The sequence below is a fragment of the Amblyomma mixtum genome, chromosome 1 (assembly GCF_055824585.1).
Source record: "Amblyomma mixtum isolate Tamu chromosome 1, ASM5582458v1, whole genome shotgun sequence".
In the NCBI taxonomy this organism is placed as follows: Eukaryota; Metazoa; Arthropoda; class Arachnida; order Ixodida; family Ixodidae; genus Amblyomma; species Amblyomma mixtum.
The window spans coordinates 272,702,647-272,720,989 of record NC_143012.1 but is presented as its reverse complement, the minus strand read 5'-3'; the positions used below and the strand labels follow the sequence as shown (position 1 = coordinate 272,720,989).

The 18,343-nt window shown below is 49.3% G+C and overlaps 1 protein-coding gene across 1 annotated transcript in view; it reads right to left on the bottom strand.

The window, feature by feature from the left end:
• Positions 1-13,612: 13,612 nt before the first annotated feature.
• LOC149371703 (uncharacterized) overlaps positions 13,613-18,343 on the bottom strand; it is a 35,222-nt gene continuing 30,491 nt past the window's right edge. Inside the window, exon 22 of the mRNA XM_089585225.1 lies at positions 13,613-14,004. Within this exon, the coding sequence (XP_089441351.1) occupies positions 13,863-14,004 (142 nt within the window). The 3' untranslated portion in view covers positions 13,613-13,862. The remainder of the gene's footprint in view (positions 14,005-18,343) is intronic.

Below are 18,343 nucleotides of genomic sequence, written 5' to 3'. Positions count from 1 at the left end.
GCACCAAGTCCATTGGTACTGGTTATGTTTGTGTGCTTCCCTTTTTTCTTCCTGCTCGCTTTCTTTACGGGTCCCTTGGCCGAACCCTTCGTCGCCTTCTTCGCAGCCGCCTTAGAGACCCTTATGGCAACCTTCTTGTTGTGCTTCTTGGACGTGAACTTGATGGTGGCCCTCTTGGCCTCGCGGTGGGCGAGTGGTGTCACACTGACCGCCATGTGTTCCTCGTCCAGAGCCTTGCGGAACGCCAGCAGTGTGTCCGAGGTGGTCGAGTCCTCGATCCTCGCTCTTTCAGCAGCCCCGTATTCGTCCGTACTCGCTTTCGTAGGAGAAAAAAGAAAGAGATCAATGGAAACAGATGAGTCACCATGGAATCGGTCGAGCTGTTCTGTCTGGTAATGGTTGACCCACAGGCCTAACGTCTCCGTGGCTGTTGCGCTCGGCTGCTGAGCACGGGTTTGAGGGTGGGATACAACAGGGTTTTTGCTGTTGTGTGAAATACAACAACAAAAAACGCCCGTGTATACACACTTCGTTACGCACTCATATGGAACTTATGACATGTTATGATTAATCCTTGAAGCGCACAGTGTTGCTTTGGCACGTAACCAATAACTACGTTTCGGACCCGGCGTGTGTTATGGTAATATGCACCATCGAAAAACTGGATTGGCCGTAGCAACTCTAATTCTAGAGATGCGATCGGAAGTCTTTGGGTCCAAAATATGCGCTTTGGCTCATCGTGGAGATCGCTGGTGGTATGTATACTTCCAAGATTGAAGTATGAACGATAGCAGTGCGACGTTGGGAGTTCTTGGTTTTTTCCACGTGTAGCTCTCACAAATTAAAGCTAGACATTGGATTAGAAATCGTGCCTCAAAAGAAAAACAGGGCAGCAGGTTTAATCAGCCCAAAGAAGGATACATACAGCACTGCCTGCTTCCCTAGACGTATATTTTTCGCACGTTTTTGTTACCATTATACGCCCTGCCTGTTACCGTTTATCGACTTCAAGGTACCTATTACTCTGAGAGACAGTCGCCGGGGCACTGTCAGATGTGGGGTTCGGGGTGGCGGCTTGACGGAACCTCGGTCAGGTCGACGTCCGTTCTGACCAGGACAGGAACGCCATCGAGTGAAGGATTTGAGGTATGGGCGAAGGCGACGACTGGGTTTATTTAGATTTTGCACAACGTCAAGAGCTAACAGGAGAAACTATAGGCCACACTCATTGCAGAGGTGTAAAAGGCTACAATACCCTAAAGTCCCTGGATAGAGGACGGATTGCTGAAAAGGGAGTGTTCCTTCAAGTTCACTTTGGCACACGACCACACACTAACTTGTGGGCACGCCTCCGTCAAGCGTCGAGATTGAGGGAGAGGAGCATGCTATCGATGTAACATAGACTTGACTAGAGGCCTGTTTACATGAACTCGATAGAGCCGAGTCGAGTTGTCTTGTCGGGTAAAAAACCAGTTTCGGCTTCATGTAAACGCTGTCGGGTCGAGTAAAATAAGCGGCAGAGCGAGTCGAGTTAACTCACCTGCAGGTGGTGGGTTAACTCACTTCACTCGCCTTTCTAAAAGCACCGATTCGAAGAGTCGGGTTCGCGGGAGGGGAGAGGATAAATGCGAACCTCTTTTTCGCTTGCGCCGTCGCGCCTACGAGACAGCGGTGCCGTGTCGCAGTCTTGGAGGCTGCCACTGCCCTTTCCCGCTGCGCTGCTCGACACTTCGTGTCGCTTCAGTTCAAACGGTCTCGACTCGCTAAAATCGAATTCATGTAAACACGCAGTCGTCGAGTTGGGCCGACCTTGCTCAGCTCGATCCCCCGACTCGAACCACCGCTGTCGGGTTCATGTAAACGAGGCTTAGGTCGTGATATCTCTGGCCAGTTGGTGATCAACACATGTTGCCGACACCTGTTTCCCATAACATCCGACGCGCAAGGCAGGCGTGCGGGATCGGGGAAACCGACAGGAACTGGTCGTTAGTTCTTAGACATGTTTGTGATGATTGGGGATGATTCCTGTCAGCCCGCCGCGGTGCTGGGCAAGCCGAAGAGATACTGGAAACCAGGCCTTTTGAGCGCAGACTTCCGCGCAACGTTCTTGATTACGGCCGCACTCTGACGCGGCCAAACACGCTGATAGTAGCCAGATGACGCTCGGGCCTTCTCCGGCTCGTCCATTGCGGCTGGCTGGCTGCTTCCGGACGAAACCTGCTGGCGTCGTTCTCAACAGCTCCTCCGCGGCCCGAATGGCCAGAGTTCTCATTCACTAATCACCAAGAGATGTCTAGTGTATCTAGTGAAGCAGCGCAACGGCACAGGGCCAAATGGAAGAAAGGGACGAACACAGCGCTGTGTTCGTCCCTTTCTTCCCTTTGGCCCTGTGCCGTTGCGCTGCTTCGCTAGATATGTCAGACCAACTCGCCCACCAGTTCATGTTGTACAAACAAGAGATGGCCTGAGGACCATGGGTGTGGCTATCTCAAATCCAGCCCCAAACAACCAACAAAAGAAGCATAGGTCAGACGTCCCGCCGTGTGCTCGTCTTGCCCTCGTGTTTCGCGCTGCGTCGATAATGCACGGCCAAATTGCTCAAGTCCATTTTGTTAACAATGAATAGTTAACTTTTTAACTATAACTGTTAAGCTTTTCAATTATCGAAAGCCACGTAGCCCACCGTAATTAATATTTATATCAGTTCTTAGAATTTCGAAAACGCGATTACCCTAGACGCTGTGGCCCAACAAATTTTGGCTATTTCGGCGAGTTACGTGCACTGGAGAGGTTGCTTTGACTGCAAGCTTCTTGAAAGCGCATATATTTTGGCGCGATGTAGCCATACTTTGTTGGGGACACAACTCTGAAGGTAACCGCGTTCTCGAAATTCCAGAAACTGATACGGATATTAATTACGGTATGCTACGTGCCCCTCAAACATTAAGGAGCCTAACAGAGTTAAAAAGTTAACTATTCAACATTAGTTAACCATCCTGCTAGATAGCACATCTTAGCTGTATTCTGACAATGCTACGCCGAAAAAAGTGCCCTTTTAACTCAAAAAGCCTATTTTTAAAAATTGTGTAAAGCCTTAGGTTAAACACCCTGTATATGGAGTTGGTTATATTGTGCTCATTTCTGTATCACTGCACTGAAAGCATGAACTTTGTCAGTGTTCGAGTAGCCGTTATGAAAGTCTGGCTGGTAATGTAGCTGATTGAAGGCTGAGGTTGCCTTGATTCTATCAGCGATTACATTAGTGAGTACTTTGTAGGCAACGGACAGTAAGTTGATCGGTGTGTGATTTTTCAAGACCTTGACGTACCCTTTCTTACGGATTGAGATATAGCCAGCGTTCTTCCAAGATTCTAGTGCGGTTGAGGGATTGCGTATAGAGGGTGGCCAGTTTTTTCTAGCACACTCTCCCCTCCGTTCATTAACAGATGTGATGTCACCTGCAGTTGCTTCCAAGAGTTTCTTCCCGGCGAAATTTCTCTTAACTGCTGATGTGCCGGTGAGGGGACTGTAACAAGGGCCGCTTACCGCGGCCGACGAAGGAGGAGAAGAGACCGACCACGGCCAGGACGAACAGCACGGCTCCCACGATCGCCAGTCCGAGCGCCGCTCTCCGGTGCACGCTCCTGGATGGGCGGGAAGAAGCTCATTCAGGACAGCGCCGACTGCGCACGACGTTGCGCATTTTGGGGCAACGCAATTAGATAATTTATCTCAATCCCATAAGTGTATTGTAAAGGTAATTATTCAGGCCGTCGGTCAATCACTTAATCATATCTCATAATCAGCCCAATCAGTCAATCAGCCAGTCAGTCTTGTCGCTCAGTCAGTAAATCATTCATTCAGTCTGTTCAACTCTTGGTTTTTACTCGTGTGTAGGTAGTCAGGTAAGTACAGTAGGTGGTGAACTGTATTGGTTATATTTAGTTGTTTCTTCGATCCGGGAGGCCTCAGTTCGCTTGTGTCTTGGATTATAATCCTGAACCAAGAACCTCTGCACGAAAGAGTTGCTTGGTTTTACGGTACGCTTTCGACTGACTTCACCGTCTGCGTCTCTCTTCCATCCGATTTGTGTATGAAGACACGTACGGAACCGAAGAGAGCATGTGGAACCTGTCTTCGGGCTAGTTGAATCCGGATTGGCTCGGCGAGCACGCGCTACGTGCGCATAGAGGCGGTGGAACTACACCGTCAGGCAGTTGTTGAAGCTTACGGGAAGGAGCTAGGGTGTTCATCACACCAGTCACAGCTTCGCGGTGCTGGGTGACGTGAATGTTCCGGACAAGATTAGCAGCCGTGCGCTCATCCCGTATCCTGTTTCATGTGTGTGTGTTCTTGAGAAACTTTACTTTACCGTGTCAGAAGTATGTACTTGCATGATCTAGCCAATGTCTCTCAAGTACGAAATGAAAATTTCACCTTTTCCCTCCCCTACATACACGAAATTTGCTGTAGCTTACTTGGGTTCTGGCTCTGAAATGAAAAAACGAATGATTTTGGAATGATTGTAGACAATCAAGAGAGCAGGTTTTCATCCTAAATTATTAGCAAATGTATCAGAGCCGCACTCAATCACGAAGCGAAAAAAAATTCAAATGTGTTCTCAACGAGGCGAGCATGTTTTGCGCGGTTGTCTGTAAAACGTCCAATTGAATAGGTTTATTCCCAGGAAACTTTCATGTGATGTGAAAGAAAAAATTACATTTGAGTTCAGCTGGCACATTTTGCAAATTCCGCATCTGTGCCAATCTCTGCACTGAACTCGTCTCGGACGAGGCATTGGTGGCTCCGACATAAGGGATAGAACGCTTCCTTACCAACCACATCCTCCACAACAGAACCGGACGCCAGTTTGGACGAAATCATCGAAGATATGGAAATCTCCGAGTAATCTGAAACACACATGTTGACAGCGATCGGAATTTGCTCCGCAAAGTTCAGTGATTGGACAAAGTACGTTAATCATTGCCACATATGTGCCGTGCGCTTTAAATTTTAGACACATGGGTCCAATACGCTTGCACAAGCTTTTTGTCGTGGGGTCTAAATTAACTTTTAGTTAATATGCAGCAGCCTTATACAGGCTGTTTCATGGAACTTGAGCAAAGGATAAAAAAGCGGCGCACAGGAGCTGGGTGAGGCCAACGACACATTGTTTTCCGTCATGTGGCACTTATCGGAGTGTAAATTTCGCTTTATTAGTTAATTAGCTAAGATTAATTATGCGATTTAATTTGAAATCAATATATGGCTAGTTGAAGGTCATTCGTCCGCAAAACGTGTCCGCACCATGTGACATCACGTAACAATGATTTAATATGACGGGATTCCAAGTCCCGTGACAACGACGTAATATGGCGTCGTACCAAGTCGCGTAACAACGATGTCATGCGACGTCATATCAAGCCACGTGACAACGATGCAAACTGACGTCATATGAAGTCATCTGACAGACTGCAATAAATTTAGGCCACGAGACAAATAAGCCTTATGCCGGTCTCAAGAACATACTCCCATTCCTCACCCCCTAATCTATGAAGGTGTTGATGAAATCCCAGCAGTGGGATCACTGGCTGAGATCAATGTGGTGGCAGTATTCCCGACTACACTCGCACCATACTACCACTCGAAATAAGCCTGGGCGTTCTCCGTTTCCATCTGAGAGGCCGACGCCGCTCTCAGCATGTGCGCCAGTCGAAACACTCTTACTAAACATGCAAAGCGCTCCATGATTTGCGATATAAGTGATAGGCAGGCCACTGACAGCCAAATCAGGTGGAGCCTTAAATGAGCCATCACACAGAAAAAACAAAACAAAAAACGAAAGGAAAGCAGTGAATCGCGCATTTCATGGTAGCGTTCGTTTTTTTCTTATTTGTAATTCGTTCAAAACATGGTTGGGATCGCTGGAATATGGTAGCGCATGAGCACAGTCACGTTTGTTTGTTTTTTTTTCACATTTCGCCGGCGCTCTTCAAATAACGGAAAAAAGGACCACGTAGGAGATACGTTGCCACAAAAAATTGGATCGGTTGTTTCTAAACTCCCTCAACGATTTAACGAAACGCATGTGACCCTAGAGTGAATACAAAAATTTTGCGTAACAATCTTAAAAAAAAAAATACTCTGAGGGGCGCCACACGGCGCGGAAACAATATATCGTTGGATTCACCCAGCTCTGGTGCGCCGCATTTTTTAGAATTTTTGGTTCAAGTTAAGTGAAACACCCTGTATACGCAGGGAACGATGCAGCCTCCGTCTTGGAAGCAGGGAAAAGTCTTAGCTGCTGTAAAGAATGCAGACCGCTTCAATGAAAACGTTAACTATTTTAGAGAAGTGATCGAAAATTTACACCCTGTGGAAAGTTTATGAAATCCAGAAGCAGTTACTTCCAACGTCAGTTATTGGATTCAGAGAGCAAGTTTTGGTTTCCAAGCACAGTTTGCCGTCCACATCCTCCAAGCGGTCTGGGAGCCGACGGCTCATTAAGACTCCTGAGCAATTTTTCTAAGTGAGGCGCTCTAAAAGAAAAAAAAAGCTTTAGGTAGAAGACGCAAAGTTTTCTTTATGAACTGCATTCACTAGCGCGTTTGAAATAATAATGAATGTGCCTCACCCGAAGTTTCAGCTGCAACAAAAAAGATAAAGGGACGTCACAGGTTAGCACACAACACGCATTGCATCGTAAAAAATTGGCGGGGGCTTAGCTTTGGTTAAGCCTGGTAGGTTGCGAAAGCAAAAGCGCAGCGCCTCCAACAGAAGGAACGCAGTGCGCCGCGTCTACAGGTCACCCGTGGCTACCGGCCGCCGCTGCGCGACGACTCGACTTGGTAGCCCATCTCTCACCCTGGTATGACGTCACGCTATGGCGTCACTAGGCATGGCATGACGTCAGAGGTCATTCTAAATGTCACGCGTGGCTACCGGCCACCGCTGCGCGACGACTCGACTTGGTAGCCCATCTCTCACCCTGGTATGACGTCACGCTATGGCGTCACTAGGCATGGAATGACGTCAGAGGTCATTCTAAATGTCACGCGTGGCTACCGGCCACCGCTGCGCGACGACTCGACTTGGTAGCCCATCTCTCACCCTGGTATGACGTCACGCTATGGCGTCACTAGGCATGGCATGACGTCAGAGGTCATTCTAAATGTCACGCGTGGCTACCGGCCACCGCTGCGCGACGACTCGACTTGGTAGCCCATCTCTCACCCTGGTATGACGTCACGCTATGGCGTCACTAGGCATGGCATGACGTCAGAGGTCATTCTAAATGTCACGCGTGGCTACCGGCCACCGCTGCGCGACGACTCGACTTGGTAGCCCATCTCTCACCCTGGTATGACGTCACGCTATGGCGTCACTAGGCATGGCATGACGTCAGAGGTCATTCTAAATGTCACGCGTGGCTATACCGGCCACCGCTGCGCGACGACTCGACTTGGTAGCACATCTCTCACCCTGGTATGACGTCAGAGGTCATTCTAAAGTTCAAACGTGGCTACCTTTCGCAATAAAACGAATGCGCATGACCAATATACTAAGAAGAATGAATTCTTAATGCCCTCCTCTCTCCTTTCCTTTGAGTGATGTTAATGCCTGTGTCGCGTCGCGTGTAGGCAGAAGTTCCGACGTGGGAAGGTTGCGCGCGAGACACAAACTCAAAGCAGGACACACGACACACTGTTTGTGTTTTAGAGCGCAGCTCTTCGACGCCCGTTTCGTGGCGTCTCCGTCGCCGTTGTCCGCTGTAACAAGCAGTGGACACCTTACTCGTACTTTAAGCTGCGAAACCAATGAAGCGGGAGCTTGGAAAGCAAAGGAAAAGCGCATAACTGCCCTCTTGGAACAGTGGACGCCTCAATCGTGCTTTAAGCTACTTGGCCGCAGTGAGAGGGGTGCGCTGCATTCGTTGGCATTGACAACGTTGTGCCATATTAAGGAGAGGAAGTGCGCATAACTGGCTGCCTGGGTCGGTGGACGCCTGAATCGCGCTTATAGGTACGGGGTGAGAGAGAGATGTGGGCTGCACGCGTTAGCGCTGACAACGGTGAGCGAACTGTCGCGATCAACCATTAACTGCCACCTGTCAGGGTGGCAGTGTGGGTGGGGACATTAATGTACATATAAAGACAAACATGAATTTCTTACCACTTATGCGGGAGAACGTCCCGTTCCTCTCGCTCGTAACGCCTCCCACGGATGTGACAACCTCGCGAAATTTGCGCAGACCTCGTCTTTGAGAACCAGGCATTGGTGCAGCAAGTCGAGCATATATCCATCTATTTCTCTGACCACAAAGCTTCCTTGATGACAATCAAGAACTGTTAGTGGAGTGTTTCTTGAGGAAGGAATATGTGTGAGAAATAACAAGTCTGTAATTGCACATACATATCTTGCTCGAATTCTTTGCCTCAATCTATCGAAAAGCTAGAACAGCTGATCAGCTGCGCTCAAATTTCGCATTAGGGAATAACGTAATCGTCGGCAATTTTTTTCGCGTAATATTTTCAATACCTGAATGTTTGCACCAACTATCCTGACATCGTGTTTTACCTAAGCAGACAGAACATGGAGGCTTTTTAGAGCTCAGTAATAACATGCGAGCATGGTGCTCATTTTGCGTTTTTGCTCTCTTAAAATCTCATTTGGAGCGTCTCTGCAAATTGGACCCCCCTCTGCAGAAGGCACATCTAGGAAAACATGGTTTATGTCACTCCTTCCTATATCACAGAAGTTGCACAACCATTCTGCGTGAGCTCTGATGAGACGGCTTCAACGAAAAAAGTAAAACTTTCACTGAAGTAGCAGCAAAGAGCATTCTCAATGAACCTCTCAAATTGCCCCAAGAATAACTGTGGCATTGAGTAGCAGTCGTCTTAAATAAATTCTTGCTATTGGATCATTTAGGTTATTCGATGAAGAGCAATTGCTGAAGAGATAGGTTGCGTGTGTAGTGAGCACGTAATTACATGCCATAAGGACGAGATTCCGCTTGATACCGTGTCCGTATTGTCTCCTGTTATCCTCGTGGCCGCCTTGTTCCTGCATACCACTCCTTGCTGCCCACCCTTCACACCTCTTTGCACACGTGACTCTCGCGCTCCCCGCGTCTGCCTCTGCTTTTCACGTTTTCTGCGCCTGATTTACGACCTCGTAGTGTTGCCTACAACAGCGGCATCAGTTTTTCTTCGAAATTATGGGATAAATAATCACGAGATATATAACAGCGGCCTATAGCTGGACACTGCAACGCCTCCACTTAGCTTGTGTGCACTCAGAGGTGACCCATCGGATATTGGATGTTAAGAACGCGAATTTTCATTGAAGCGTGAGCCACCCGGCCAGCACTGCGCACAGCAGCGCTGGCTTGCGCCATGCTGCAGCAGATACGGAGACAGGCTTACCCATGTTGCTCTTCTTCTTCTTCTCCTTCTTCACCATATGAAAATGGCACATACCCACGCGGGGGGATTGGCCAAGGTACGGTGGTGAATGCCAAGGAAGTATTTGTGCGAGAAAAAAAAAGCTAAGTAGAATAGTAAAATGACTGAACCTAGAAAAAATATATTAATTGTTGAAAATTTTATATAAATTAAACAAATTAGAAGTACCAGGAATAAAATAAAATACACTTTTTGGACATGCGGTGGAATTTTATATGCAGTTAACAGGGTAACCGATCAGTTGCAATAATGTAATCATGAAGGTAGCCGCTTCTCGCGCACTGAAGCTAACTGAAACGGCAGTCATCATTCCTCTCTTCCATAAACACCAAGAGTCTGGTGAGGGGAACGCGGTGGTCGGCGCTCTAGCGTCCGACGTCAGGCCAAGAAGCAGCTAACGGCAGCCAACGGCGACGAACAAGCGTTCACCCACTCGAGCTCGTAGCGGCATCGTCGCCAGCAGAATAGCATCCGACAGCGACCCGCACCACGCAGAGATCGGACAACGGATAAATGAAGGCTGCTTCGGGCGAACAAGATTTCGTGGCTATGAGAGACGCCGTAGTGAAGGGCTCCGGAAATTTCGACCACCTGGGGTTATTCGACGTGCACTGACATCGCACAGTACACGGGCCTCTAGAATGTCGCCTCCATCGAAATTCAGCCGCCGCGGCCGGGATCGAACCCGAGTCTTTCGGATCAGCAGCCGAGCACCACAACCACTGAGCCACCGCGGCGGCAGCTTGTATGTGGGCTTCAACGAGCTCATGTGTGGTGTTGTATAGCCCTAATTGGAGTTTTGACGTTTGTGCGTGAGGGGGAGATGGAGAGCGATTTTGTGCGTTTTCTTAAGGAGGGCTTGTAACGTGTCTGTTTCCCTGCGGTCTAGTTTGAGATAGGGGATGGTATATAAAAAACGTCTTAGTAAGAGGAGTGGATGAGGCGGCATATGTCTTTTTCTTTCAGCCCAGTGTTTGGTGGAGACGCGCCGGATGAGGTGTGCCGGTGCGGTTGTTGTGTTTTTAGGTTTTTTGATAGTGAAAGTATTGTGTCCGTTATTTGCAAGTTGAGCCCAAGTATCCATATGGTGTTTACCTCCGGTATGGGTTATCCGTCCAGTGTTATGTTGATGGGTGTTGTAGGAAGGGTGCGTGGTTTAGGGCGTATGATTAGGAGCTCGGATTTGGTTGCGGAGCAAGTGAGGCCTATACTGCGAGCGTACTGTTGTGTGTGTGTGGCTGCCTGCTGTAGAGTGTCTTCTATGTGCCTATAGTTGCCCGTCGTAGTCTACAGGGTGATGTCATCGGTATATAGAGTGTGTCGGAGGTGCGGTATGCGGTTGAGAGAAGCAGCTAGGGTGGATAAGGGCGGCGTTGAATAGGATGGTGATAGCACCGAGCCTTGTGGGGTGCCACCTCCTCGAAGAGTGTAGAAGGACGAGGAGTGGGGACCTATGTGAACCTACGCGGTGCAGTTGGTGAAGAAGGCGTGGTTGTGTGAATACATTTTATGTATTCACGCCGACGACAGCACGCTCTGGGCCAAAAGAGGAGACATTTGGGAGGCCGCGACGGCGATGGAAAGATTTGCGGCCGCAAGCTGGATGCGTTGCGCGCCCGATAAGTCCAAGGCGGCCCGGGTGCGCATCAGAAGAATCTACAAGTCTCCTGACTCCATATACCGCTATCTAGAGGGCCAGAAGATCCCAAGAGCAACAAGACCAGGATTCTAGGGTCTAGGGTGTCCTGAAAGCCTTCCACACCATCGAAACCCTAAGGTCCGCTACGAACCAGACCTCGTGTATGATCAAGAGAATAACAAGAAGCTGTAAGGACATGCGATAGGACAATCTCCGCCTCGTACAGGCCCTAGTGATCAAGAGAGTGACGTACGGCATGCCTTATCACCATCACTCGCTAAACACATGAGACCAAGAAGTCGAGTCCATTATGAGAGGCGCATACAAAACAGCGCTAGGTCCACACCGTTACCACGTCGAACGAGAAGTTAACTGGTCTCGGGATCCACACCATCTTCCCCGAGCTGTCGGGCCCGGTTCTCGCTTCGCGAAAGGCCAGACTGAAGAACACTGCAGCGGGCAGAGCAATCCTTCACCGGACCGGAACGGTAACCAAGCTACGTGCTCTCATGGGTAAAGATCGCTCCCGTCCGAAGTCAGAAGCAGGATCAAGGCAATCCCCATCCCGAACCACATGAACCACGAAGTTCGGTGCGAGGCTCGCGTTGAACGTACGTGGACGTGGCGGCATACTCGGAAGCGGGTGTGTTTGCGGTACCCGCCGTGAACGGAAGAGACAACACCTTGACCCTCGTGGCCTCCGTCAGGGTACAGAGCCCCGCTGTGGCTGAAACCATAGCCGCAGCGCTGGTCAGCAAGCACCACGACAGGGTGGTCCGAGAAGTGCACGCCGTCATTGACTTGCAACAGGCTTGCCGGAAGTTTGCCAACGGCGAACACCGCTGCTGGCGCCTCAGATCCTGGGCCTAAAGCTGGCAGAATACCATCAAATCACGTGGATGCCGGGCCACGCAGGACTGGAGGGGAACGAAAGGGCGAGCGCCTTGGCTCGAGCGTTAACCAACCGAGCGGGGCAAAACCATCGTCCGATCAATCCCCAGTCTTTACCTTCGTGCCCGTGCCATTCAATTATGGCGATCGCCTCGAATGCAGCAGCTAACTACAGGATTTATCCTCCCACTCAGAATAAGCTCAGCACTGAAGACGCCGTAGCTCTCAGACTACACAGATACAGCAAGACATACCCACTAACATATCGTGGCGTCTGCCCCTGGTGCCCGGCACACGTCCCACCCTCTTAAACATCTCGTGAGGGTGCGGGTGCAAACCCCAGCACTTAAAGACGCCTAGCACATCATTTGAGCGGCGGGAGGTACAGCTGTCCGGAGAAGTGCTCGTCCAGGAAGTTCCTCGAGCAGCCATGGCCAGTGGAGTCCTGACATGCCCACTGACACGAAATCAATAATCTCGTTGCATGTTTCTCCTCTTCCTCTCTTCCGATGATCGGCAGCGCCAGATAGAGCCGATTTTCAGATATTCTAGCGAAAGGCAGGAGGAGGGCCATTTGGAAAAAAAAAAAGTATACAGAGTAAGGAAGCGTCAAATGGAATTTAAGGAAATGCAAAGTACGCTCTTACAGTCTCTCGCATGACAAAGCAATTGCAGTCACTTCCGGAGCCCTCCACCACGGCACCTATTTCTCTTTCTTTCACCCTCACCTTTCTTCCTTCCCTCACGGCGCGCTTGAGGTGTCCACCAAGAAGTGAAACAGTTACTGCACCTTTCATCATCATCAGCCTGACTACGCCCACTGTAGGGCAAAGGCCTCACCCACGTCTCTTAATCCTTAATCTCTTAATTAACCCTGTCCTTTGCCAGCTGCACTCAACGTATCCCCGCAAACTTTCTGCCACCCCTATAAACAATATTTTTGTATGTGTGTGTGTGTGTGGGGGGGGGGGGGATTACAGCGTGCTGTTCATTAACGGGAATTATAGGTTTCCGTTCTACGACGTACAATAATCCTTTTAGACTCTTGAATCAAAAGATTTCATTTTGCAGGAGCACGTGGTTAAATCTTCAGCCGTTTCACGCTTAGTTTCCGCCTAGTTCCTGTTTAGTCGTGTGTAGCAAGGACATTACATTTATGCTGTGCCAAAGAGAAAAAAAGAACGGGGGGGGGGGGGGGTGGCGGGGAGGGAGAGTGTCATGCTTAATTCTGTCACTACCCATGAGATTACCTTTTTTTTTTTTCTTCGCAGCGCGGCCTGCAGGCTGGTGTCACAAACAGTGGGCCATCGGTCTGATTCTTCGCTCCACAAACCATCGACAATGCTATAACTATGTAAAACTGAATCGGCAAACGTGCTGGACTGGTAGAAAAAAAGTTGCGCATTCCACAAGTCTGCCTACGGAATTCACGGCTTCGTGGCTTGCAAAGCGATAACCTCTGCAGTGAGAAGACAGTTTTCTGACGAACAACTTTTCCCTTGTTGAAAATTATCTGAAGGAAATCTCATCGCCATCATAATTATAATCATTGAGATTCTCGTGTACGCATAATAGCGGGCTTTGGGAGAAATTCAATAAAATTTGATTGAGAGAGAGCGGGCCGTGGTTTTATTTATCAAAAGCCGATGCTCATGCGGCTCAACACTGATGTCACCTGGGTGGGATGGTTGTGCATGGTGCTCAACACGCTGAACACATTGAGCATGAGCTTTATTCAAAACAACATTCTGGACACTGTGTATGTACGTGAGGCGACTCTTTTTGTAGAGTCGTTTTTGTCGTGTGCGCTAGTCATGAAAAAAAAAAGACAATGATGAAGAAAAGAAAACGGTGACAGGAACTCCTCAGGCGCGGAAGGCGTGGTCTCCGTCGATGCTGCCGCCGAGCACTGTGACCACTGTGACGTCCAGGTCGTCGTCCGGCGAAGGGCTACTCCGAAAATCGCCGCACGCCTCGCGACCCACGTTCACTTTCGACCGGTCAATGCTGCAGAAAACACGGCTAATATCAGAGATCCGCGTACAAAAATCGCACTTGACGTCACCGTAATTTGCTTGCGAAACTGCCGGTGGCGGCGATACTTGTATTTCACTTTCTGGTCTCCATTTTCAGTGGAAGCGGCAGTCTATCGACAACTTAAATTTCTCCTCGGAGTCTTTTTTTAAGCGTGCCAGGGTCACCACCGGGCTGCCTCATACCCAACAATTCTGGACAAAAGCGCTTTTGAGCAGGAAACCGTTAATGAACGCAATTTTTTCATATAATGTAAGATTCCATTATAACAATCAATATATCCACAGATCACCTGGTGGCAGTAAAACTGGTATTTCATGCAAGGGAGTGACGCAGTAACTGTCGCACATAGACACCCGGACCGCGCCGTAAGGTTTGGTTTGGTTTATGGGTAACGTCCCAAAGCGACTCAGGCTGTGAGGGACTCCGTAGTGAAGGGCTCCGGAAATTTCGACTACCTGGGGTTCTTTAATGTGCACTGATATCGCACAGTACACGGGCCTCTAGAATTTCGTCTCCATCGAAATTCGACCGCCGCGGCCGGGATCGAACCCGCGTCTTTCGGGTCAGCAGCCGATCACCATAACCACTGAGCCACCGTGGCGGCGGGCGCCGTTAGAGAATTGATAAAGGTGGGGGTGAAAGAAGAAAGGAAGAAAGAGGTGCCGCAGTGGAGGTCTCCGGAATAATTTCGACCCCCTGGGGATATTTAACGTGCATTGACATCGTACTGCACACGGGTGCGATCGGTGTAAATACTTTAGAAGAAAGATTTTTGCTACATATCAGAAGAATGAGCCATAACCTTCAATATACGAGGTCTGTTAGAAAAGTATCCGACTTTATTTTTTTTTTCGAACACCTGATGGATATGAAACAAGCACGCTTGCATCAGCCGACCTTGAACCTTCGCGCGCATGCACGAATTTTTTCCCGCCCGCCGATAGCGTCAGTCGCTGGGACGCAGCGTTTGAGTGAGGCAGTGCGCAGTGCTCTCGTCGGTTTTTTATTCCAAGGAAAATGGCGGAGCGACAGGAGCAGCGTTACTGCATCAAATTTGGCCAGAAACTGGACGACAGTTAAGTGGAAACCGTTCGGAATATTCAGTACGGCTGTCGGTGAAGATGATATGAGCCGCACACAAATTAAAAAGTGGTACAAATGGTTTAAAGACGGCCGCACATCGGTGGAGAGAGATCCACGCTCCGGTCGGCCATCAACATGCCGAAATGACCAGGTCATTGCCGAAGTGAACGCTGTGGTGATGCGGGACCGTCGTGTGACTATCCGAGAAATTGCGGAAGAGGTGGACATGAGCAATTTTTCTGCACATTCCATTATCACCGAAGATTTGGCCATGGAGAGAGTTGCGGCGAAATTCGTGCCGAAGCTGCTCACGGTGGACCAAAAGCAGCTTAAGCAGCTTCGTGTTGAAGTCTCACAGAACATGCTGAATTCCACGAACAGTGACCCCCACTTCATCAACACCATATTCACTGGTGACGAGTCTCGGGTGTACGGGTACGACCCGGAAACCAAATCCCAGTCGTCGTAGTGGAAGCATTCCACGTCGCCAAGACCAAAGAAGGCCCGCCAAGAGCGCAGCAATGTCAAAGTGATGTTGACTGCTTTCTTTGGCTCCTTCTGTGTGGCACACCACGAGTACGCACCCTACAGGGTCAAACAATGACCAGAGAGTACCGCAGGGATGTCCTCCGTCGCCTACATGGTGCTGTGTGGCGCAAGAGACCGGAGTTGAGGTCAACAGGAAATTGGCGCATTCATCACGACAATGCTCCTGCACATTCCTCGCACTTTATTCGGACTTTTTGGCGAAAAACCAGACTTCTGTAGTTCAGCACACTCCTTGCTCTCCTGATATGGCCCCCTGCGGCTTCTGGCTGTTTCCCAAAATCAAGAGGCCATTGAAAGGAGCGCGATTTCAGACAAGAGAGGACATTATGGCTGCAGCGACAGCTGAGCTAAACTCTATTCCGAAAAGGGCCTTTTCGGAATACTTCCATCTATGGCAGCACCGCTGGGAGAAGTATGTGGAGTCCCAAAGAGACTACTTTGAAGGTTATTAGGTTTCCAACGCTCCAGTTATGCCAGTTCTTTTTCTTCGGCAAAAGGTCGGATACTTTTCTAACAGACCTCGTATCCATAACAGTATCTTACATTTTCCCAATTTTCAAAATTTTATCTGAGAACATTGGGCATGTTTTACACGCCTGTTCACAGCCTTAAAGGGAGACTGAAGCACTTTTTCTGAAAATCGGGCTGGCAGCGGCATCCTATAGTTTTTCATGCTGTATACTGGAATATCGCATCCAAATAAGGCAAAAACAAGCGCGAATTGCCTTTTTTAGCCGAAATATGCGGCCTGTGCCGCGGAGCACGCCGCGCAGCGCGCCGCCGCCCGTGATTGGTCAAGAGAGGTCGTGACGTCACTTTGAGGACTGGAGAAGCTGCCGATGCGGATCCGGCGCTGCGTTGAGGGCAGATCGCAGCTTTCCGTGTCGTTGTAAAAGCGAATACGGCGACTATTTTTTTTTTTACTGACCACCGAAGAAAAGGATACTACAGTTTGCTCATTCCACGTATCGCCTGAAACCAAAAAAGACACAAGCAAAAAATTCTATGCCTAGCACAAGCATACGCCAGCGTCAAAGACGCGATGCAGACCATGCGTAAAAGGTGCCAGCACAACCTCGGCTCGTATTCTCGGAAAGGAAGGGGTGCGAACAATACTCAAGTCAATTACCACCACCGGAAGCCTCCTGGCTCTCCCGGAAGAGCGTCATCCTAAAGAAAAGGCCCAAAGCACTGTGTACAAAAAATCCTGTTCTCAGTACCCGGCGTTGCAGGTTGGGGCAAGAAAGTATTTCAAGGAAGCCATGAAGGAGCACAAAGTTGGTGTCAAAATTAGCGAAGCGCAGTGGCCAAGCACTGCGAGGCATGTGACCACAAGATAGTGACGCAATCATGGTGCGCTGGAAACCAAGCCAAATACGCGCACAAATACGCTTCACTCCTGGCGCGTTCAGCAGATGCCAGAAAATATTAATCGAAGCCTCGGAAACGTTCGCCCTTCCTAGATTTGCAGTTTAGGTTCAGTGAAGTAGTTGCCAACTATATGTGTGTTTAAAAGCCAAGCTAGCTGCAACTCGCCCACTGCCACAACTTGATGAAGAAACCGAGTAAGGTTGCGGTGTTTTTTTGCAAAAACTCGGTTGGCATTCATTTCTCTCACAAATTTGCATCCGAAATCAACGTCGAACGCTTTCATTTTAATTGCTTAGCTAGGATTAAACGAGATGCCGCATATGAAGAGCTTCGATGCTTGCTTGCTTTGCTTTATTGTGCTTTGCTCTGCTTGCTTGCTTGCTTGCTTGCTTGCTTGCTTGCTTGCTTGCTTGCTTGCTTGCTTGCTTGCTTGCTTGCTTGCTTGCTTGCTTGCTTGCTTGCTTGCTTGCTTGCTTGCTTGCTTGCTTGCTTGGACACGTCGAACCGAGTATAAAATCACTAACCGAGCCTTGCTGAGCACGTCTCAGGTGGTCTGGCTGCACCTAAGCTGAGGAGAGCGACACATGCTTAAGCCTCTATAAGGTTTCTTCAGGGGCTAAGTGAGCATGTTTCTACTTTTAAAAGAGGCGCTTCTTCGGAATGGTGACACGCCTCTTATGCGCGAGGAAATCGATGGAACTGTGTCATGGTTCAGCCGCGCCTTTTCGACAGAAATTTCCAGAGATCACACTAGGACAAGCTCTGCCTGTAGCCGCTCTTACGAAAGTGTTTCGAGCAGAGTAAGCTTGCTTTAGTCGGCTTGAATTCTTCGTCACAGCAGCGAGCGGTTGCGCTGCGAGCTTGTGATCTTGCGGAAAACAGTGGAAGACGACACAGTCGCGGCCGTAGTTGTTCGTGGACACGAACGCAGAGTAGTACCTGTTGAATCTGATTCTCAAGGTCGGCTAACACGCTTTGTACGTCACAACGCACGCAATACGAGGAACAACGCATGCAGCACGAGAAACAACGCGCGCTGAAAGCGCGCTCGGGTGCGCCGAAGCATCCCCGGCTCCTCAACATGACGTCACGCTGGCCGACATGGACGAGGTTTCCCTCTCCGCTGTTCCCCTCTCCTGCGCCCGCGCGGGGCGCGGGAAATTTAAACATCGCGTTTTTAATTTGTTATTGCGCCACTATTTTATCCAGAATCGAAAAAATAATTTCACAGACGTGATCAGCAATGACACTACTTCAAAACCCTAGAAGGTTAGCTGATTCGAAAACCGCCTCAGTATCCCTTTAA